The sequence below is a fragment of the Rhinolophus sinicus genome, chromosome 16 (assembly GCF_057876585.1).
Source record: "Rhinolophus sinicus isolate RSI-liver-muscle chromosome 16, RSI-T2T, whole genome shotgun sequence".
In the NCBI taxonomy this organism is placed as follows: domain Eukaryota; kingdom Metazoa; phylum Chordata; class Mammalia; order Chiroptera; family Rhinolophidae; genus Rhinolophus; species Rhinolophus sinicus.
Genome location: NC_142516.1, coordinates 19225838 through 19251050, shown reverse-complemented (window position 1 = coordinate 19251050; position 25213 = coordinate 19225838). Strand labels below are relative to the sequence as shown.

The following is a 25213-nucleotide window of genomic DNA, read 5'->3' as shown; positions in this document are numbered from 1 at the left end:
CAGAAGTCCCTGGAAGAATCTGTTTTGGTAAATAAGTCAGTTTGTAGAGGCTGCAGGAGCAGCATTCCAATAGTAGTTCCACTGTTAGAGGCCCAAGCTGGAGTTTTTCGCTACCAGAGCAAATCTCTGATGTGGTTGGGGAATTATTTGTAGACACCTCCAAGTCTGAGTTACACTAGTAAATTCTGTGGCCTAAGCCCTTCCTCCCCAATCAGTCACAAGGCAATTGTCAGAGTGGTGGTGGGGGTTACCTTAGGTATAGTAGAAAGCCTGTAATCATGATGCATTTAAGGAGCTGAGGGGTTGGTCTCCAGACCCTGGCTGGTGAGCACTCCCCTTCTTCCTTCCTGCAATGCAATTCTTAGAAAAGAGAAAGCCTTGGTGTTAAATGAATAGTTTTTAGCCCTGCTTTCTACACTGGCAGAGAGCGGTATGGGAAGGGGATATGTGATTAAGTACAGTAGTTCCGTTAAAAAAAGAAAAAGAATTGAATGCATGTCTTTTCAAAGTATTTGGGTTTTTACAAAGACAGTTTTACTAAGGCAATAATGAAAACCCATTATAACTTATGTAACATATAATGTATAACTTACACACCTTATTATAAAGCTGTCGTAATTAAAATGGAATGGTCTGATACAAAGATAGACAAATAGAGCCATGGAACAGGATAAAGAGCTCAGAAACATACGTATACATATACAGGAACTATATGTGAAAGAGATGTCATGACAAATCCATGGGAGGAGGATGGACCAGTCAATGAATGGTATTGGCCAACTGTCACCCATGTGGAACAAAATAAAATTAGATCCTTACTTCACATCAGACATGAAAGCAAATCTCATTGAAAGATCTAAATGTGGAGATATAAAACTTAAAATGGTTTGACAGAAATATTGCAAAATGGCTGTAGTGTTGGGACGAGTTTTTTCAACATGACATAAAAAAGCACAAACCATAAAGGAAAAAAATTAAAATGGTGACAGCCTTAAAATAAAAATCTTAGCTGGGACAGGGGATACCATAAACAAAGTTAAAAGATAAGCAACAATCTATGAAGTGATTTTTATGTATATAACCAAAAATACTCATATCCAGAATATATAAAGAACTGCCACAGATCAGCAGGGGAAAGGTCAAATAATCCAGTAGGGAAATGAGCAAAGGAAATGAAGAAGCACTTCTAATAAGAGGAAACCCATAGAGTTAATAAACATGAAAAAAGCTCAACCTCACTGGCAATCAGGGAAATGCCAGGTAAAACAACAATAAGGTACCATCATAAAGGCATAAGTTATTAATTTTAACTATCCTAAGTGTTGAACGTATGGGAAAATGGGAACATGTTGGGGGGAATATAAATTGGTACAACGATTTTGGAGAGCAATTTACAGTATCTAATGAAGATGTGCGTATCATACAACCTAGGAGTTCAGTTTCTAGACTTCTGTCCTAGAGAAACTTCCATATATATATATAGAGAGAGATATCTCTCTCTCTCTCTCTCTCTCTCTCTCTCTCTCTCTCTCTCTCTCTCTCTCTCTCTATATATATATATATATATATATATATATATATATATATATATATATATATTCATTCCTCAAAATAGAAATGTACACAGGTATATGTTGCAATTTTGTGGTAACAAGGGAAGAAATCAGTTAACAACCTCAATGTCTGCCAATAGAGAAATAGATAAATTGTGATGTATTTTTCAGTGGAATATATGCATCAGCCAGGTCTGCATTTATTAACATAGATAAATCTTGAAAACAAAGTTGCAGATTAATACTTAGAGTACCATACCTTTAAAAAAAAACATTACTATGTACTATTGTATGTTGTACATATACGCGTACATACACACAACACACATAAACATGGAATGAAGGAGACACACTAGATACGTGATAATGGTTACCTTTGAGGAAGAGGGGGAATTGAAACGGGTGCACAGGAAACTTGAACTGTACCTGTAACATTTTCTTTTTAAAACATGCAAAAAATATGACAAAATATTAACGTGTTAAATTTGGAATGACAGGAACATGAATTTGTGTTATACAGGAAGCAGTATAAGCTCAGTGCTTAATTATGGAAATCCAGACTCACACTTGCCTGGATTCAAACCCCAGCTCTGCCACTCATTTTCTGGGTGGCTTTGGCAAATTACTTAACCTCTTTGTGGCTTAGCTTTCTCATCTGTAAAATGAAGAAAATAATGTATCCATATTATAGGGTTGATATAAGGATTAAATTAATTTACATGAAGCCCTCTGGTTCATGGTAAGCATACTTTAATATTATTCTGTATACTTTTCTGTATATTTTTTAATGTGATTACTTTTAAAATACAGATTGTGAAGCATAAATAAAATTGTGGGCATTAAACCATTGTTATTATTACTGAATACAGAGGGGTTTTTTGTAAGAAAGCAAAACTTGACAAACATTGTCTTCCAGTGTATTTGTTTATGGACAAAGAATTTGAGAACTATTCTTACAAATTTCATTACTATGGCTTTCCTCCTTATGATTATGATGGGATGCTGTCATGGGGAATTTTTTTTAAGTTCTGCTGGAATAAATAAAAAACACAGAAACAAAATGTCCTCTATTACCTATAAAACACTTTTATTTCTAGGATTAACACTGCCTGAATCACACGAAGAAAGAGATTGTTTCCTTTATTTTACTGATGGGAAATGAGGCATCAAAAATGCTAGATGACTTGCTTGTAGTTACAATGGGAAGAAACTTGATCTCATACTTACTAAGAGAGATGGAGTTGCTGCTTTGCACCATGGTCCCTAACTCTGCTTGTCTTGGTGTAGAAATAGCCAGAATCACTGATTGCTTCCCCTTCTTTCATTTTCAGGTCATGCCTATCACTTATCCAAACTTTAGGCTGCTAGAGTATATCCTAAAGAAATCATCTGTTTTTTCTGAGATTCATTTTTAAAATGACCCACGGTTTAATAGAGGGATTCATTGTACCAGGAGCAAGGAGACATGTGTCTTAGTCTCTTTTTCTACTGAGCATCTGGACACATCACTTGCACTTCAATTTATCAAATTTTTTTTTTCAGAATCAACTGTATGGCAGGGCTGGTGAAAATACAGAGATGAATGTCAAATTCCCTGTCCCCGGAATCTCCTTGTTTAGAGCAAGAGGCAGGCAAAACAACTCCAACTCCTAGTGGATACAAAGAGGTATATAGAATGCAGTGGCACGTAAGTGAGGAGCCATTGAATCAGCCTTATGGGACACAGGGACGGGCATTTCCGGTTGATGGAACAACATGAGCAGAGATGTTAGGTCACGGGCATACACAAGGATTTCAGTGTGGCTTGAGAGGAGATTTTGGAGGGGTCAGAGTTACTGCTGGAAAGTCAGGCCGGCGCCATCTGTGCATGTGATGTCACAAATGTCCTACATGAGGCGAAGAGGGATACAGTTCATTATCTTAGAAGATCACACTGCTAACAGTGGGAAGGTAGAGAATGGGACACGAGCCTTTGACATAGGGTATTACAGTGATCCAGATAGGAGATGGCGGTAAGTGCTCAAATGAGGCAACAAGAAAAGCACTGGACAGGAGGAGACGGGGTTATTGTTTGGAGAGTTAGGAAGTACAGACCTTGAGGACCGCTGAGTATTTGGCCTCTTGGGATCTCTGTTGACTCCCTCATATTCTCTATCCAAAGGCACTGTTTTAGGTAACGCTGAAAGGTCTTCAGGACACAGATATCTACAGTTAAGTCATAATTCTCTGTGTATAAGATAAAACAATGTTAATAATTCTGAAGCGTGCTACGACCATTCATTCATTCATTTATTCATTCATTCATTCCTCAACAAGTATCCACTGGAAGACTACAGTTGCAAAGTTCAAGTTGGCTACTGGGAGTATAGCAACACAGAGGGCAAAAAAAATGGTCCCTGTTCTCATACTGCCTTCATGAATGGGAGAAAGACATCCTAACATTTACCCTCTCAAAACATCCCCAATTAAAAAAAGAAAAACTGAACCAAGATGTTGTTGTTCAACTGTGAATGACTTTGTAAGACTAAACCGATTGCCTTTAGATAATACATTTATTAAGGCTGTTTCTAGGATGATATATGGTTAAAATGGTTAAATGAATAATTAAGCCACAATGATAAATGAAAGGTGAATCTTTCTTAGCTGGAAATTAAATGTGCAGAGGCTACAGACAACCCATTCCACATCATAATTTATTTGAAACACTTTCTCTCTGCTAAAGATAACAGGAGCCTAGTTCTATTAAAATTGTAATATTGCATATTTTTGCAGACAACCAATGACCTATCTTTAAGAATTAAAAATGTAATTGTTTACTAGTTTCCTGAAAGGCAAAAATAGAAAATTAAGCTAATTGCTCTCTATTGTACAAGTGTATAATTTTTTGAAAAATTACCAGTTTTATCACTTTTTCTCCAGTGCTTGCACATCCTTCCTTATCATTTGTTTTAATATTTCACAAGAAAATCTTCCCAATTAACTTTATTTCTTTAAAATACATTTTTCTATTATACGAATGAAGTAAAAACTGTTATTTTTACATATTTAGAAGTTCACCTAAACATAATTGAGACTTCCAAATATGCAACATGTGCCCAAATACAGCAGACTAACAAATACCTGTAAACCTCAGAATATAATTTTCCTTCAGTGAATTTGGATTTGACTAAGACTGCTAGGGAGCCAGTTCAGATTGAAAAGGCCTTGACCTTGATTTTCTAGCCTTGGTATCCATTCCTTGTGGTCTGAAAAGATGAAATCGTATACAACCCAGAGCAAACAAGTTGGTGTAGGGCACTGAAGACTTAGTTAGCTTCAGTGTCCTGGCATCCCTGTTTCTCTTTTCCTCAGAGAAAGCAGCAGCCTCCCCTTCTCCACACTCACTGAGCTCTGCGTGACCATCTTGGGTCTCAGCAGGAAAGGGCAGAGTGCAGATCCGCTGTATTTTAGGCCCAGCAATAATTTTCAATCTAGATCTCATTTATGTAACTAATGGCTTGTGTTCCCAAGAGTGTATTAGACTTACAATAAGTATTTATATAACATGGCAAAGTGATGCATTATACTTCTATGGCTACAAGATGATTTTAAGCTTTATTTTAGGTGAGAACAGTGATCAGATTTACAATCAAGTAAATCTGATCTAGTGATCGATGCACCTTAGTTGGTTTATTGACTTCAGTTATGATATGTATCAGGTTGATTCTTCAATACTGCCTTAAAACTACGGGATTGCTTTCTTAAACAAAAACAGTAATATTTATTGCCTTTTTAAATTTACTTTTATCAATATGTGTAATATGTGTATGCAGCAATCAATAAAATAATATTGCTGAACAATATTGTATACATCTGTTTCTTGATTTTTTTCCTTGATGTATCAATTTCAGAAATATTACAGACTGCTTATGAATGATGAAGATTTAACTCATTTTCATTACCCTTCTAATATTTGGTTGCTATGCGATTAAAATACACAAGTAACCAATAGAAAAATTAACAATAATGAAAAAGAGGAAATAATATGTTTTCTCAACATCAGGGTGAAGATATTAGTGTCTCTATCTTTCCTTTCACTGATCTCCCCTCCCTTTTTTACCATATTCTTAACTTTGCAAGGTTGTCAGTATCTTCATTCTCTTTTGTGGCCATAACTCAGTCTTTCAGCTTTCTCCTTAAGTTGACTCTAGACATTCAAAACCAATAACACCATTTATATTATTTTGACAGTATAAATGTTATTCATATCTATTAGTGTTCTAAGATTGGATTTTTTTCCATCCTGATGACTCTGGGACACTGAAAAAATATTCCTCACAATTGTGTGAATAAATGACAATGTGTGTTAAAGGGCTTAGAGCAATTTCTGGTACAGAGAGTACGTCCTCAATAAGTATGTCCCAGCATTATTATTGCTGTATTTCATTGCATCTGAAATGTCTTTGATTATAAGACGTACCATTATTGTATGTTCCACGAAGAAAGAAAAAGCAAGCTACCAATTAAACTATAATCCCTAGGAACTGTGAGACAAATTTCAAGGATGTTAAAATATGAAGACTTGGCATTTTAAAATCAATGAAACATGGTACTAGTCTAGCTTTTGGGGGGAGTGTGTGTGTGTGTGTGTGTGTGTGTGTGTGTGTCCCTAAATTGTTTGGTAGCATTTCTTGACAAAATAGCAATGTGCCCTTACCATCTCTGTGTGGTCCCCACAAAATTACCATTTTGGGTCTTCAGTCTTCCTGCTGCAATTTGGACAGAGTCCATTTAATGTAAGCCTGAGGTAACCCTCCAACCCTCAGGTTTCCCCTGGATTATATCCACTGTTCCTTAGATTTTGTTTCCCTCAGTCTCTCTTTCCTTATTTTGCTGGAGTCCGTCAAATAACTTCCCAAAAATGGTTAAGTGGAAAGTAAACTTTGAGTCTTTAAATAGCTAAAAATTCCTTTCCTCTAAAACGATTTCTTTGAAGTTTTCCTTTCATATTTGTTTATTTTATAAGGATTATACCTATAATAATTTCTCAAATCTCTTTGAGAATTTTAATTAGGTTTTTTTTTAATTATTAGGTTGGTGTAAAAGTAATAGCGATTTAAAAGGTTAAAACTAATTGCAAAAACTGCATAATTGCACCAACCTAATATCTTCTGTCCTTGAATTACCTTTTCCTTCAGTTTTCCTGTCCCTTTATCCATCTCTTAATGCTGCCAGTTTTCTCCTGATACCTAGTCTAATTGTTCACGTTTAAGAACACAGGACAGGAATCTGGTGTTGGTTTCTTCTGCGCCTTTATACGTTATAATTACTGTGCTAAATTATTCTATGTACAGTAATTTAGCAGCCATCTATCTCATTGTTAAAAAAACAAAAACTTTATTTTCCTGTTGTGGGTAATAGAAAACTAATCCATATAGAAAAATACTTGAATTTTTATTTTATAGTGAACTTTTCAAATATATGGTTTGTTATTATCTACTGAAATTAGCATCCTTCTATCCATTAGGTTGCTACTTCTTGGATGGAATTTAATGAATACAAATAGCCTAACTCAGAAAAGGAGGAGGTAATTTATTAGAGTTTTGCGTATGTCCATTTTTATGTTATCTGTTTTACTTTGCTTTATGTACCATACATCTTTTATTTCAAATTGATTAATAATTCCTTTGTGTTTTTGATGGTATTGTGAATTTTCAGTAAATGATGTATTCACAGTTTGATCCTCATTAATTAAGGTATGCAGTCCTATAAATTGAATGTAAATTTAAAGGATGAGATGGTTTATAATCAAAAGTTTGTTATAACTATTTCTGTTGTGATACAGCATTTCATCTCTTAAATCCATCAGATGCTACCTCATACCGTGTTTCCCAAAAATAAAACCTAGCCAAATCGTCCTTTGGAGTAAAAATTAATATAAGACTGGGTATAATATAATATAATGTAATATAATACAATATAGTATAATATAATATTGGGTCTTATTTTAATATAAGACCGGGTATAATATATAATATAATATATAATATAATTAATATAATACTGGGTCTTATATTAATATTTGCTCCAAAAGACGCATTAGAGCTGATGGTCTGGCTAAGTCTTATTTTCAGGGAAACACGGTATATTGTGTTCGAGTTTGTTCTCAGTCTTTGAAGCCATAGAATTTTGGCAAACTCATGAAAAGTGCTTCTCAAATACTCAGTTCTGTCTGACATACCGATGAACTATTAATGAATGGTGATGATTATTTGACTTCCAAACTCCTCTTCAGTAGGCAGGGTCATACACTGTCAGCTCTCCTTGATTACTGCATGCAAATAGCAATAAAAATAGTCAGTACTTATAGAGTGCTTATTATTTCACTAAGTACTTATGGGACTCAGTCCTCACGGCCCTATGAAGTTAGGACTATAATTAACTCCATTTTACGGATGAAGAAACTAAGGCTCAAATGGTCAAACTTGTTAGAGGTCACACAGTAAGAAGGTGAGAGAGCTGGGATTCTGACCTAGGCTGTCTGGTTCCCATGTTCATGCTCTGAACCATTAAACCCATGGCTCACTTGCCATGGGTTTGCTTCTGCTATACAGTTCAGCACCCTCCTTCTTAGCACTTAAAAGTCTTTTAGGACCTGGACCAACTCTTCCTCAGTTTTCTTTATTTCTTCAAAAACTTCATTGCCAAAACTTCTAGTTTTTATTTGTCCTTTTCTAGTCCCAATCTCCATCTACTTTTATTGTCTGATTCCCCCACACGGAGGGGATGGACATGTTTAACAGTTGAGAAGACATATACAGATGGGCCTAAATGCCTACCATGTTGAAGTGCTGAATATATTTTTCTTGAATGTTGAAGCAACTATGCAATTAAAATTTGTAGAAAGTAAAAGAGATAACTTTAATTTCCTCTGCTTTCTTTTGAGAAAACTCAGGCTGCTGTGCGGAGAACAGTCTGGGGGCAAGAGTGGACATGGGGACTTCTCAGCTAATCTGTGTCACTAATAGATTGTAAATCCAGTGCCAAATTCATACTGAAGTCTTAAAATCTGTAATTTCAGGTGATCAAAAGGAATATGTCAGAAACAGTAACTTATCCAGGCATTACTATGTTAGCAGTTATTTTCCTCTTGAGCATAAGACAAAGCAAATTTCCAGAGGTAAATAAAATAAATCACAAGAGAAAACTGAAGTGTATAGTTAAGATGGAATGGACTAGACTCTTGGTGATTAAAGAGTAATAATTTATTAAAATTTTAAATCAGAAAGATATATACCAAAATGTATCCAGTGGCTATTTTTGGATGATGGATTTATAGGCAGTTTTGCTTTCTTCTTTCTACTTTTATTATCTGGGGGAAATTTTTGTAATAAACATGTATTGCTTTTATGACAAAATGAATAAAATTTTTATTAGGGGAAATATACATGAAATAATCTTGTAAATAGTTACCCTTTAACCATCTGTTTTTTTAACTACAGACATTTCTAAATTAGAATACTTACTTATGCAAAGCATATTTAAGGATATGTAAACTCACTGATGTGAAGTGCAGTCGTGAGTGATTCCTGAACTGCAAGAACTAATTTTTACTTTTGAAAATGATTTCACATTCAGTAAAATTTTACTTCAGAGTCAGATGTTGAAAACAATGAAAGAACACATACAGGTTGATGGAATAATGTCTGTTTAACAGTATTCTGTGCCAAATAGTAATGGAATCATCATAGAATAAACTGAAAAGGAGAGCCATGTGTGAAAAACTGTGGCTTCATGACTGAAACTAGAAAATGTAAATATCACATCTGTAATGAATCCATGTATCCTAAACTACTGCCTTAAGGAAAATGAGAAGTAAAAAACCAGGTTCTTTTTGGAAATTGTATATGATGTTTTGTATATCAAAGTCTGATGGTAGCAGCTCACTATATATTTTGTGTATTACACTAGCCACAGATATTTCAGAAAGCACTCTTGATTCAGTGTCTCTGGCAGTGTAATAAAAAAGTGGGGGAGAAATCTCTACAGTCTCTAATAAGCAGTATATCAATGAGTACTGTCAGATTCTGTAGAAAATTCCACAGCATGATTTATTACATTAATTACAGCCATGTGGGTTTCATGCTGCTAAGCCTGAAAATGCAGCCACATTCTAAAGTTGATTTAAAATATATTTTGGCCAAGATGAAAGTGCTTCTTATTGTGATTAATGTAGTACAATATTTACTCTCCTGTTCTATTCTTTCGCCTTTGGAATGCTTAATTTCTTTTCTGTGACTTGAAATTAAGTTTGAGATTTGAGAAGCTTCATCTAGTTTTTGTTTACTCCTGTCATCTGGTTTCACTTTTGCCTTTTTGTGTCTTCTTAGTTGTCACTGAATGTTGCATCTCCTTTCATGTGAAGCCTGTTTGAATTCTTGCCCTTCTAAGCAAATGAGCTGTCCCTAGCTACCGTGTTTCCCTGAAAATAAGACCTAGCCAGACAATCAGCTCTAATGCGTGTTTTGGAGCAAAAATTAATGTAAGACCCAGTCTTATTTTACTATAAGACCAGGTCTAATATAATATGATATAATATAATATACTATAATATGATAATATAATAATATAATACCGGGTCTTATATTAATTTTTGTTTCAAAAGACACATTAGAGCTGATTGTCCGGCTAGGTCTTATTTTTGGGGAAACATTGTAGAACTGACCGCAAGGCTTGTTAAGTCACATCTGGGATGCTATAGCTCTTTTTGAGGAGAGGGAGCAATTGAGGAGAAACTCTTAGTTTCTTAATTCAGAACAGCATTCTCAGAAGAGAGAATTCCACCCTTGTTTAGTACTGTACTGAATTCATACAGTCACTTAATGTCTCTTCTTACTGTGACATGATAAGATTGTCAAATCACAGGATTTCTAGGTCATGTGCAATGGAAGTTCTCTTAAGAGAAGTTTTAGATGTAAATAGTAACTCCAGTTGTTTACATATGTCTGTGACAGGATATGTTCAGTTATGCACGAATACCTAACATTGGTGACCTTTATAGATCTAGCTTGGAAGAATTAGCAAGTATTTGTTACAAATTAAAGCATCAGTAGAGGAGGAACTCAGGTGAAGTAGACTTTGATTTGGTGGGTTGGAACACATTTGTAAGCAGTGATATGTTTAAAGAGTTCTCAACACCCAACTAAGTGGTTTGCTTTCCTATCTTAGTCAATCCTCACACAATCCTTAAAAGATAGGTACGATTATTATTTTATTTACCCACTTTACAATTGAAGAAGCTGAGCTCACACAGATGCACATAACTGGTTAAATGGCAGGACTGGTGTTTGAACTGCATTCTTACTGGCAAAGCTGGAGTCATTGACCTTTGCTACACTACCTATGTCAGGTACCCTGGAAGGGACCAAGTTAAGATTAGATTTGAAAAATATTTTTGGGAGTTAGAGAAACAGTGTTGAACTTAATTTCAGAAAAATTGCAAAAGAAAAAGTCTGAATCCAGTGGGTTTTAGAGGAAAAGTAATTATGTAACTGTCATGCAGGGACTCTGGTCCCGCTCCCAGCACAAGAACGCAGGAAATGGTGAGGCCAAAAAGCCATGGAGCCATAGATAGGGGATCATACCACTATATTCTCGCTGGTGGCTGGTCGAGACACAAAAGCAAACTTCCACCAGTACCCCAACAAGCCTTCCTGCACTGCGTCTCGTGGGCGGCCAGGTGAGACACAGGAAGTAGAATCAACATAATCCGCAATCGCAATCTGTTTGCTAACTGCACTTGCTAGCCACAATCCGCTGTATGCTTCCCTGCCAACCAACCCTACCTGATAGCTGCAATCCGCACTTGCTAGCGTAGCCACGGCAGTTATATCAGTGGCTAATGTCTCACTGGTTACAGCTGATGGCCATCTACTACCCGAGCCAGCACCTTTCCCCGTGAGGTCGAGAGCCTAGAAACTGCTCTCCTGGCTCTGTCCCCACGTTAACTCATTCACTCATTATTTTGTTGAATAACAATACCAGTTAGACCAGTATGATTTTTGATACTATTTTTCACTGAAGCAGAAATCATTTAAACACTTATTATTTATTTATTTATGAAGCAACTGTCCTGCCTGGGAATTAAGAATTTTTCAGATCAGAAAGTCTGCTATTCCCGCAGGGCGGCAAGTGCTGTAACTGAGACTGGGCTTGGCCTGAGGCTGATGTGCAGAAGTCATTTTCTAGGCATTCTAGGGAAAGGGAGAGGGGTACGGCACTGTTTCCCAAAGCATGACCTAGTAGACCACACCTGTATTAGAATCATCTGAGAACTTGTTTAAAATGCAGACTCCTGCACCCTACTCACCATAAACTAATTCATGTTGTGAGGCTCTCTGCAAGGTTAGTACCTGGTCTCCTTTACACAGGCAATATCTTACCCCACCTTCCAAAACACACAGCTCCTTGGCCTGATTTAATTCATGTATAGAGATAACAGTTGTGGGGACAGAGTCCCAGAGAGCAGTTTCCAGGCTCTCGGCCTCACGGGGAAAGGTGCTGGCTCGGGTAGTAGATGGCCATCAGCTGTTACCGGTTAGCCATTGGCCACTGATATAATTGCCGTGGCTACATTGGTGGGTTGGTTGGAAGAGAAGTGAACAGCAGGTTGTGGGTCGTGTGGCTCCTGCTCCCTGTGTCTCCAACCCAGCCACCAGCGAGAATGTAGTGGTATGACTCCCTTATCTATGGCTCCGTGGGTGTTCCTTTTTGGCCTAGCCATATCCTGCGTTCTTATGTGGGGAGCGGGACCGGAGATCCCGCATGACAACAGTGAATATGCATGAGGAAGAGAAAGGTTTTTGGCTGTACTTTGTTTAATAATACTGGTATTTTTTGTGCTCTATTTTATTTCTAAATTTTTGTTAAGGAGAAAATTGTCCAGATGCTCCAGAATCACAAAACATGGAACCAGGAAAAAGGAGCAGATGAATAATGTTTATTTAAGTGATTCCTGCTTCAGTGAAAAATACTATCAAAAATCATACTGGACTAACTGGTACAGTTGTTCTAAATTTTCAGGCTCCTGAAGTGTGTTTTACTCCCACTAGTAGAAAAGCTTAACCGAGTATAAAAATAATTTGCTGGTCAGATAACTATAATAGCATACAAGTCTGGCTTCAATTAGTTAGGGTTAACAATCCTAGAAAATAGCTTGCATTTTTAAGTTCTCGGAGAAAGCATCAAAATGTGTGAGGAGTTGGATGTTTAAAGGAGAAAGAAGGCACTGACTTTTTAATAAATTTTATGGTAGTTATAAGGTTATCTTAATTTGCTTTCCACTTCTAAAGTAAATATAGCTAACTATTTTTTTCTTTTTCAGTAAATTGTAGGAGTTAGGAACTAGTGCTATTTTCAAAAAACAGAAATATGAATGTTGGCAAGTTACGATTTTTGTAACCCCGGACAAAATTGAAGTTGGCCCGTGTCCCAAGATGACCAGCCAGGTCATATATATTTTTATAACACCGAGATTATTTTCCTTGAACATAGAAAAAGTCACAAGAAAAGTTCTTTCAAATGAATACTTGTATGAAAGAAGTAAATACCTAGTGGGCAACACCATAATGGCAGTATAATCTCTTAAAGTGGAGGTCGGGATTGGAGGATGGCAACTATTCCTTGATTTTATCGATATAATTCTAGTATGGACTTTTGTTAAAGTATTATCTTTTTTCCTTATCCTAAGAGTAAGATAAAGATGTTGTCTTGTGGCAATTTCTGTGACAGCTGATAGGTCCTTATTTCCTAAGGAATTAGCCCTGGGAAAAGCTTCCAGTGGCCTCTTAAATCATGTCATACCATTGTTCCAGACATCTGCATACATCACCTGCCCTTGTCCACACCTGACCCTCTGAAGATCCTTAACGAAGGATAAGTAGTCTGTAAGAGACTGATTGTGAGTCCCAAAATTTAATTTTATGCCACTCACCTTTGTTTTAGTCCTTTCTAAATGTAGTCAGTATTGTTGGCCTAAAGTGGATTGTGTGATTACACACACAGAGTTATCTCTAACTTTCCTTTCAACTTTTGTGTTAATTCAGTTAACAGTTTTGTTAACGAATGCTGCATTCTCAAATGCTTTTCCAGACCCTGGGAATCAAGCAGTGAAATCCTGGCTCTTACGGAGCTCACAGCCCACTGTGGAGGGACAGATGCTAAGCAAGGTTATCAAGTAAATTTGTAATATATCAGATGCTGATAAGTGTAGGAAGAAAATAACAGCATAAGGGGAGTAAAAAATGTCAGAGGGGGAGAATTGAGGTGTTGAATTTTTTTTCAAAAGTAGGTTCTTCAAATGTTTGGCATTTAGAGGTTCTTTGCACTTAGAATATTCAGTCTCCTCTCTTTGGTGTATATATTTGTAATTATATAAGACTCTCCAGGTGGTTATCCCACTGATCTAGCTTTATTCCCTACTCCGACCCTCCTCCTACCCCCAAACCAGGGTCAGTGCTTTACAGTCCTCAGGAGCAAGAAGCCCCATTCCTTCCCATCTCTTCCCTTGGCTCATGCAGTTATTTTCCTGGAATGCCCTACCCTCCTATTCTGATTAACCAAATGATACCCATCCTTTAATACCTAACCAGAGTCCCTAGTCCCCCAAGGAATAAACCTCCAATACAGCTCAAGCTCTATTTGACATCTCTCTCTTTTCTTTCTGAATTCCTGTAGGACCTTGAGCCACAAACGCAATTCCTAATTACACAGCTGTGTATGGTCTTTTTAATTAGTTTTCTGTGTGATAGTCATCTTTTCCAGCTATGATGGAATCTACATACCCATCAGGGGACTTGCCTTGGACTACTACACCCCACAGACCTGCTTGAAATGCTAGAGGGCATAGTGGGTACTCACAAATGTGGATTAAATATTAATTCCAACTGCTGCCTCATAAATATAAATCTACTCACCAGATTTTTTTTTTTTACTTTTCAAATTTAAAATACATTTTTATTTAATAAGCTCATGGATTTATCATTTACTGATTTATAAAGAGAATTTGAACATCATTTCTCTTATCAAGTGAAAAGACAAAATACCCTTCTTAAATGAAAATAATAAGTTAAACATCAAGAAATGTGTCTTATTGCTTCACATGTATTGCTTTAATAAAATCATAAAAGGGATGTGATAGCTAAGTATATTTTTTGTTAAATTGAGTGCTACAGCAATAGAAGTAAATGGATCTGAATTTAAATCCAACATAAATCTCAAATTAAGTGAGAACTGCACTAATACTGCACTAATTACATGTTTTTCCATGCCATCTCCTAACAATGGAGGAAATGATTGGATTAATGGGCCATGAAGACTATGTAAATAAGTACAGAAAAGCTGTCTGTGTAAAAAGTTTACTCAGGGTCTTGGTAAGAGTTCCTGAGCCAGTGCTGAGGCTCTTCCCTCTCCAGGTTGCAGATCTCCGGAAATCAGTAACCTAAAAACCTTTCTATTTTTTGGCTATATTTGTTGAAGGTTCATTTCATTGTACGTGTTTCCCCCACTTTCAGAAAGTAGAGTATTCCTATGAAACCTTTCATAAACCAAAAAGGCGTAAAGAAGCAATTACCATTACCTTAATATGTCTTTATTTTGTTCCCCACGATTGAAATGCTTGATTATGTCCAGTTTTACGCTAATCATAAGCCCCTTACAAGTTCGCTCAGGCTTTTCTGATGCCTTAGGTTACGTGTTGCTAATGGGTGCACAAAGCAAATGGAGATGAAGCCCAGATGCTCAGACAGTTTACAGCTATGGCAGCCTGATGCTGAGATGCCCAGTGTAGTTCCCTGGAAGGAGCTGGGCGGGGCCCCTCTCGCTGCCCGGGGTCGCACTGCTGCTGTAATGGCGCACTGCACAACAAACACTGAATGCTAGTTTTACTTTTTGCCTTTTTTCGTAAAAGCGAAAATCCTCTTCAAATTTTTTTCGGTTGGTGAAAACAGGTAGTACTAATGTAGGTGTTTCTTAAGAGCAAAGTGGCATGATGCAAACTTTTGAAAAGCGGGAAGGATACCTGTATTAGGTTTTAAAGGATGGCTTCTCCTTTTGAGAAGCTTAGAGTAAATCAAAGTCATAAATATTATGGCTCTTGTGGATGATACAAAAAATAAGTGACCATTCATTCAAAGAACCAAGGTCACTCATACTTTCTGCTTGTGGTATACTTACTAATACTGCTTAATTAAATCCAACAGACTTCAACTCTTACCTACATATCCCGTAAAAGTACTTTAAAAAGTTGTATACTATGCACTCATTTTTAAATTGATAAACAAAGGTTTTCAACATAAGTTTCAATTCATTTATTTTTGTAAAAAAGAGGTAGAAAATATTGAATATTATATAAAATGAAGATGAGGATAGACTGTAACTAGAATCAATATTTCATATGATTTTATAATAGTTGTTAAGCATCTTTTAAATAAAAGGACACTGAATCTGAATTTTAAGAGTTGAATAAAATTTTAACAGTTTGGTAGTCCTGCAGAATATTCCAATTCCAATTAAAAGAATCCATGTACCTCACTAACCCTTTCAGAAGTCCTGAATTCAGAACACCCCAATTCAGGCATAATTACCCTATTTCTCATGGCAGATTTCACCTATATTAGAATATGTATAAGTCAGAGAAGGACAAAAAACATGGACTTAATCACCAATTTGTAAATTTTCTTTGTTTCTTTAGTGTTTTACACCCCAGAGTATGTACCGTGGTAGATTTGAGATGACAACATGTGCATACTCAGTCTTCATTCACTTTAGACAAATAAATTTTAGAAAAGATTCCATGTGAAAGTTGAGGAACTGGAAAATTTTCCCCTAAAGTTGTCTATGAATGTTTATTTCTTAGAAAGTCTTTGAAGTTTGAAGACCCTGTGATAGATATTTGAACAAGTAGCCAAAGTAAACGGATGTGTTGGCCCCTTTGGCTTTACATATAAACATTCAACGAAGCCAGCAAGATAAAGGTTACGTATAACCTGTGGCTTCCATCTTTTTGATGGTAAGATACAATCTTTCTGTACACATCTTTATTGTTGATATATAAACAGTTCGAACTGGGAGAAAATAGCATAACTGACAGTTAAGTCTAATGAAGCATAAAATATACTTGAGTATATTTGAATTTTGGAAATACGATCTCAAAAATGTACCTATAACATACCTAATTTGCTAGTGAATTTTAGTTGATTTCATTTTATAAGTTATGAGGATTTTGGCAATTATACCTTAGAATTGTTATTTTAAAACAACACGGTCATTCATAAATGTGTACAGTAATAACAAAAAAGTAGTGTGTTTTGTGAATAAAATTGAGTTTATTAGAAATTTTATTTTTGTTGTATGTGGTTATTACAAATAATTACTTCTACTGAGCAACCTTGCAAATTAAAGTTTTCCTAAATAAGATAATTAGGATAAACAGAATATTTTACCTTGTACCTTAGGATCAGAAATTACATTTTTATGTTGTTTTAAATTAACCTCAATGTTTGCCTCTCAACAATCAATAGGATAGCCTGGTTTTCTGTTGTGTAATTTTATTTGTAGGATTTCTTTTTTGAGTTTCATCCAGACCATATCTGACATAATAGTGATGATTTTGACAAAATGTTAATGTTAAAATTCCAAATATAAATTACATATTACGGAAAGGAAACCATTTAAATGATCATTGAGCTTAATCATTGTAAAAATAATTGAGTAAAATAGAATAGGGTTTTCTTCATAAGACGTAAGCACTAGAACATGGTTTCTCAAAATGTGGTCTTTCAAACCTCATCATGACTATGGAGGTGCTAGTAAAAATGCAGATTCCTAGGCCTGCCACCATGGAATCCGATTTTGATCGAGCATCCTGAATGACTCTGAATCACACTCAAGTATGAAAACCCCTACTCCAGAGCAACATTACTTAATCATGGATGAACCATAATGGGAAGAGCCACGTTCAGTCCTTGGTGGCAGAGTATATAAATAATACATTAATAAAATAAGACGATCTTTCCAGGAGACACACTCCCTTCCTTACATCTTGATTATAATAGCCTAATTCAAATTCCATTATCTTGTCTTTATAGCTGTGAAGTTTTATCCTTATTACTTTCCAAAGTGCCAAATATTTTTATCACTTATTACAAGCTGCCCTGCAGTAACATACAGAATATTTATAAACTGTGCTTACCTGAATTCCTGTAGAATAAGTTTTGAATTAACTACTGTAAATGATATGTTTAGTAATTTTTAAATATAGATCTCTAGTGATGTGTGCTAAATAACAAATTTGAATATTTTAATTCAATAAAATGGAACCAGTACAACCTCTGGTTTCACAAATGAAGTGATTCAAAATGAATGTATCAGCTCTAACGAGGCCCTTGCACACTGCACTAGGATAAATAGCACGTTTCTGTCTCACATTTTTCCTAAAACGAAGGCTGCTTCTAATCTCACTCTTTCCACAAACCTTCATGCACTAAACTGTGCCAGTGACTCAAGAAGCTCATTTTGATTGCAATGGGCCCTACTCTTGTCTAGTACATCATTTGTGAAACTGAAGTTTGCTATTATAATGCAACAGGTATGTAAATAACATTTATTAGTGCTCTCTATAAAATTGATTTCTTCTCTCCCTTTTCATTATGAAAGGAAACTTTATTTCAGAGTAGAAAGTGCATTGTCTGAACTCATCAACACCCTCTCTATCCCTCCCCTCCCCAATTTGTTGCAGACCAGGATGAAAGAGCAGCTGAGCTCAGCAGGGAGCAGAATGAGAAAACCATCCGGAGCACGCAGACCGCGCTCCGCAATTTCCGCGAGTTCCTCATCTCCAAGTATCCTTCTGAAACAAGAGAGATCTATGTCATCCCTTGTAAGGAGTTGGATGCCTATCTTGCCTCTTTCTTTGTGGATGCCAGGCAGAAGGATGGGTCCGAATATGAACCCAACAGCTTGGCCAATTACCAGTGTGGACTGGAACGGTACCTGAAAGAACACAGGTATGGCTATAGTATCACCAGGGATAAGGAATTCAAGTGTTCCCAAGAGGCCCTGAAACAGAAGCAAATTGAACTCCGCTGCAAAGGTAAAGGAAATAAGCCACACAAGTCCATGAAGCTCACCTTTGCTGATGAGCTCATTCTGCGGAAAAGGGGACTGCTAAGCCGATACAATCCTGAGGGTCTGCTCAACCTCGTCTGGCTCAACAACACAAAAGCTTTTGGGCACTGCACAGGCTTCCATGGATCTACCTTGAAGTGGGGTGATATCCGGCTCCGGATAACAGAAACGGGGCTGGAGTACTTAGAGTGGATGGGTCAAGACACCGGTGACCTGAATGCTAAAACCAAGAGAGGGGGGACGGACTCCCGTGTATATGCCACCCAGCATGCCCCACAGACGTGCCCCGTCCAGGACTATAAGGAGTATGCCCAGCGGAGGCCTCCTGCCATGCGCTACGAGGATGCCCCTTTCTACTTGTCCATCAAGCCAGTTGTGAACTTGGCAGCTCTGCATTGGTACAACTGCCAGGCCCTCGGCAAGAACAAGCTGGCCAAGATGGTGAAGACCATGTGTGAGAAGGGCAACATCCCTGGCAGGAAAACCAACTTCAGTGTGTATCAGAGCTGCAGCACCTTGTCCGAGGCCCAGAGCAACCAGCTTGTGCTGATCTGTAACAATCTGAGCCAGCAGGCCGCCCAGTCGGTGGCTGGGCACTCCAACAGTGGTAATTTCATCGTCTCCGCCTCCTATGACTCTTCCTCAGACACTGCTTGACCAGGTGGCTTGAGCGCGACCCCAGTGTGGTTACTGTGTCCAGAGGAACTGTGATTATACACTGCTTCTCGTTCCCTTTCCTCTGCCCTCAGTGGTAACTTTATAAAAGTATAAATATATAATATATTTTTCTTTTTACAAATAAGCCAAGGGAGATAGTTTAGTATTACTAGCATAGTATTTATAGGCTTAAAACAAATGTACTTGTGGGTGATTAAATGTAATTATTGTTACAGACTTGACAAAACCATAGTGTTTCTCAGGCAACACAAAATAGAGAAAGAATTCCGTTTCTGGAAAAACTCAAAATGGAAACTGAGAGTCATCCTAGATGCTTGTGTCCTCAACTCCTTCCCACCCACCTCTCATTTTGAGTCTTCTTAATAAATGGCTTTATTTTTTTAATTTTTAAAATTCTTTATGAACCAGGAGAAGATAACACTAACTTTACTGCTTTTACAAAATTGTATTTATTCATATCCAGAATATGAAAGTGTTGATATAAGCTCGATATCAAATTATTTATATACTTTTTTTTTCTTCTTAGTTAGAACTTTAGCCCCTGTGCCTCATTTTTTTGCAATGTGTGAAAATCTGGATGTTTACCTAACATTTTTTCTTTTTGGAGGAAATGAGGTAGGAGGGAATAAAGCTGTCATTCTTTTTGGAACATACATAGTTTTTAAATAATATGCAAAGTCCAATTGCATAATTGTGGTGTTTTTTTTTTTTAAAAAAGACTGTTATATAGCTCGATTTTACTTTTGTGCTTGAACCTGGGTAGAATTGTTTTGTTCCCTAAGAAATCAGTGTAAATGAAATTTGATTATCAGATTTACAAGAAATTTAAAACTACCAAAGCTTTGAAAATGTTCCCAAGCATTAGATTGTATATCAAGCATAAAGAGAAGGTAGAAAATGGGAAAGTCTTACTAAAAGATTTAGAAGCACTAGTTAAGACAACAAAAAAACTCATCATCTTCAAAGCTCAGATCCCCCCCTTGAATTATTTATTTATAAGGATTAAATATCAGTATCTTTTCCCTAGGGGATTACTTGACTGTAGTTGAGATCAAAGGAATATTGACACTCATTTTAGGTAACAACATTTTGTTACCAGATTTAGCTGAATTCAAAGCATTCTTGAAAATGTGCCAAGTTTCTTTTAAAGTAAATATAAATGCATTTATCTGCAATATCCTGCAATTATAATAATAATAATTTTGGTTAAAAAACTCTTTGTGGTGGTTTTTCCAAGGTGTTTATTTTCAAGTCTTGAAGGCTGTGGTGAATTATTAGTTAAGATACTTCAAAAATAAAATAAATTTAGACATTAGGACCACAGTAAAGCTGAGCAAGGTTCACATCCTGTATGATCATTAACATAAACAAATCCAAATCTTAATTGCTTTGTTGAATCTGGGCATTCTGTTGGGAGTATTTGTTCTTCAAGGCAACCTCATAATTCGCATTAGCTAGGAAGGTAGGTGGTATTTTATGTATTAATTTATTGTACGGCCAGGAGAGATTTCATTTTGATTTGCTGAGTCATCACATTAGCTGAGCTTTCCCATGGGTGTGCAGCTCTTCCCACGACTAAGTCACAGCTCCTAAAGCCCAGTTCCTCTGAGCTGTGACCCTTCCTTTGGCTCAGGAGTGGGAAGTCTGTTGTGGACTTTGTGTGGTGGAGTCAACTTCATTGCATGACTTTTCCTCCATAGGGAGGCATCCAGAAACAAGAAGAAAGGTCGGAAGATACCTTGCTTTGCTTTTTGTATTGATGATGATAAGTACCATTTGGGGGCCAATATGTGTGCTAGCACTGTGCTAAGTGACTTACATGCGTCACTTATATAAGAAAGTTACTAATTGTAGGCAAATTAGGAAATACAGATAAGCTTAAAGAAAACAAAATACATACTCGTAAATCTGCTAGCCAAAAATAACCACTGTTAACTTTCTTGTAAATATTTCTTAAGATATTTCAGTTACATACATATTTACTTCTAGATGCATTGTCTTTAATCCTTTCAACAACTTTGAATGGAAGGTTATCTCCGTTTTACGTTGAGATCAAGACAAATCATTGAGATTATAGCTGAGGAAATGGTACTTTCTGTCATCTGACTCCAGAGTTTTTTGTATTTACCTTTCTTAGTTTGAACTCGTAATTAGTTTCTAGCGATTTGAGCCAGATATGGGGACACAGTGTCTTCCCATCTCTCTAGGCTATCCGATTAAAAGGAATGCTGAGTTCTCTCTCACGGTGGCACACTGTGTCTCCTAGTCCCCCCTCTGCCGTTCATTTAGAACCACGGGGTCTCTTTCTCTGGGTTCTCTTTACAAAACTTTTCTGTTGTCCTTATTCTAAAACTGGTCTATAAGTTCACAAGACATCCTACTGTCAAATAACTTTTTAAAAGTAAGGATATTTTTACATAGGTTACCTCTGATGTTTAAAAAAAGGTTTCGGTAAAACTAAAAATATGGTTGTACGTTTCATTTTTGCATTGACTTTTTTTATTTATTTCTTGGTATGTTTTTGACAGCAAAGTAAGTTTGTCACGAGGGAAAAGGGCAGTCAGTTTGCCCTGACAAAACAGTATTAGGAAGTTTCTATTTGTGTTTATTGAGGTACTAACATTAAAATGTCTCTCCTGTTTAATCCTGTTGCATTTAGAAGAACACGGTTAAATTGAGAATGTGAATTTTTTTATTTATTTATTCTGCATTGATGACTCAAACCAAATAGGAACATTATTTCCTAAAGAACAGTTTGGTAGAAGCATAGCCAAATTATAGTCTCTTTGAGTTAAATTGTGAAAAATTATCTGCAACTACCTCTAAATTTTGTGTTTTTGTATAAACAATACTGAGAATATACCACTGTTTGTTATCATAATTTTAAAAAACAATTATGTCCCTACTGTGGCAGTGGTAGATGCCAAACTCTTACATGTGCTTTAGCAAAAATTCAACAATCCAGCAGATACTCAGTTCAACATAGTGTGCTGCCTTTCCATGCAATCACATAGTTCATACAAAAACTATTATATAAAACTTTATTTGCAATGTTTACACTTTAAAGTCTGTGTAATGTCATGTAAGAAGTTCTCCAGTGCCCCTCACATGACTCTGGAAGTTTTGCACTGTCTATAAGGACAATGCCAAACCCATCTGTCAGTTTGGCTGACATAGCTGCATAATTCTGTCTCCTAGGTTCGTGTGAGTGACTGGCTGTTGAAAACCATAGATGGTATTTTTTTTTTAAACCATACTATTTGAAAAGGTTAGCGATATTCAAGATGTTTATCCAACAGAACTTATTCTTAAGATTCCATTTGGTACCTTGGTTAATAGGGCTGGTCTGAATACGATCCATAAATACACATTAACTATTTAAAATGTTTGTTATTTTACAATTGCTTTTCCTGATGTTAAGTTTTCCCCAAGTTAATTCACTTTTCCCTATGTTAAATCATTTCCTGATCTATAAAAGGATAATCTAAAAAGTTTCTACCATAGATTGGGTCTCTTTGGTTTTTCAGTTAGGTCATTGTTAGCTGAAAACTTCATCATATTAACTTATCCATGTACTATGACTTAGCTCCCAGGTGTCAATAAATCAAGTGACTTCACCGAGATGAAAATTTATAGTCATGTCAACAAATATTTGAGCACCTAGTGTCTAGACACCTAGGGGAGGGTACAAAGATACATAAATAGTCCCTGCTCTCAACAAATTTATAAAAGATACTGTAATAAAAGTTTCATTTCATTTTTTAAGAGCCCATCAAAAAACTCTATGCCAGTACTGTTTTTCAGTTTCCCAACCTTTGTACAATAGCCATTGAATATGTTGTTTTGTTATAGAATACATAATACTGCTTTGGGTATTTTGTGGAGAATCTTCCTTAGAGCCTGTTTTAAAATCAATAATAAGGCCAAGCCATTTCTGCACCATCCATTGTGTTCACAGAGGTGTGCGTGCTTGAGAATGTGCAGATTGTCATCACTGACTAGCATTTATTGAGTTCTTACAGTGTACCGTAGTACTAAGTGCTTCCGTAAGCTGTTTCACTTGATTCTCACCGTAGTCCTGTGAGGGTGGATATCATTAGTTCTCTTTTCTGAGTGAGGAAATCCAGAGAAGTCAGTGGGTTGCCCCCGTCACAGTTAATACTGAAGAGCATCTGGATCTGAAACTAGATCCAGATACTGTTAAACACTGTCGTTTTCTGCGGTAGTTGCTTGTTCACAAAGTGATTTGCTGTGCTTCTGTAGACCCTCTGAAATGGTAAATTATCAATGAAATCCCTGATGTGATAAAATCATCAATATTCATTCAACTCCGAATTGATTGAGAGCAGTGCCATCACCTGTCATGTTTGGTGGCACATTGTTGAGGCCCCATTACTGTACTTATTTTGAGATAGGACAGTCAGCAGAGTTTGTTTCCCCCCAGACATGAGTAGAGAAGAAAAATTTGTGTCACTCTTTAAAGGACATTAACTTTGTTGTGGAGATGAGTGTGTTTTACATAATGAGTGTGTATGTACATGTAATTACATATTTAAAAATGATTGGCATTTGTTTTTACCCCGTTTCAAGAGTGTTCCATTCAATTCAGACAGGGAAGGGGGAGGTTCTAGGCAGAGAAAACACCCCTCATAAGCCCAAAAGTGATACTGCCATTCACCAGATACTGTATACTGGTTGCCAGTCTGTCAGGGAGTTTGGTCTTGCCTATAAATGTGGTGCCAGCAAGTTAACAAAATTAAGAAAAATATTGTTCTTAATTTGTTTTAATCAGTTATGATTATTTACAACAAAGTTTTTTGGGAGAAATACTGTCCTTATGATTCTCAGAATTAGAGATTGATTGTGAAACCATTCAGATTTGTTTCTAGTTTGACTATCTCTGCAGTTTAATATACGTATTAGAGACAAAGGCTTCTGATTTTACTCAGCCTTTTTCTGACTTTTTTTTGTTATAGGAAAGACGTATTTTGATCTTTTATTTCTGTAGACAAAATAAAGCTGTAACACTTAGCGACTATAAATAAAAACTCCCTCCCATGTAATAAAGGAAATAAACTTCTAAACCTAGAGGAAAAAATATCAAGGGGAGTACATGATAATTTATTGCAGTAAGGTAATTTTTTAATGTTCATTCATGAAAAAAATAGTTATAAATACTAAAGAATTAAGTTCCGGATCACTTTCAGTGTATTTTTCTTAATTATGCAAGACAGATCTCTGCATATCCATCATACGGTGTGGTGCAGATAGTTACAAAGAAACACACCATAGCAAGGGCAGCCTCCATTGTTTTTATGTTTTTTTCTTAATGCATGGTGTTCAAGCATTGCCTCTCCTCCCCACTCGGAGCTGGCTGAGATGATATGAATGCATAGCCTTTGATAAGGCAAAGTAATGAAGCTGGGATGATTTTAAGAGATCCTTGCCATAGAATATAACTGAGATAAAGAAATACACTGCGTCTGTCATCTTGGTGGTGGTTCTGTATTTCTAATGATATAAAAACAGAAAAGAGGGGGATGCTATTGGTAAACTGCCAACTACACTGATTTCACTTTTCTAAACAGAGAAAACAGTTTTCTTGTGGTCCATCCTCTTTGTAAATTGACCAACAGGGCCTACCAAAACTGAGAGAAAGACCTGATACAATACCGAAGATTGCATTATTATTAAAAAGATAGCATTTTAATACATTTAAATTGAGTTTTTATGTAAATCATGACCTAGTGGAATTAGACTAAGTATTGATAAGGTTCGAATACTAATTTGATCAGAATATTAATGAGGTCAGAGCATTA

At 36.3% G+C, this 25213-nt stretch overlaps 1 protein-coding gene across 5 annotated transcripts in view; it reads left to right on the top strand.

Annotated features, from left to right (window-relative positions):
* KIAA1958 (KIAA1958 ortholog) overlaps positions 1-25213 on the top strand; it is a 135817-nt gene that overhangs the window by 73530 nt on the left and 37074 nt on the right. For 3 of the 5 annotated variants that reach the window (XM_074330835.2, XM_074330836.2, XM_088792905.1), the window contains one exon: positions 18328-19323. The exons of 1 other annotated variant lie outside the window; for it this stretch is intronic. In XM_074330835.2, coding sequence (XP_074186936.1) covers positions 18328-19323 — 996 coding nt within the window. Of the gene's footprint in view, positions 1-18327; positions 19378-25213 lie in introns of all 5 variants that reach the window. One more of the 5 variants, XM_088792906.1, reaches the window with a different exon arrangement.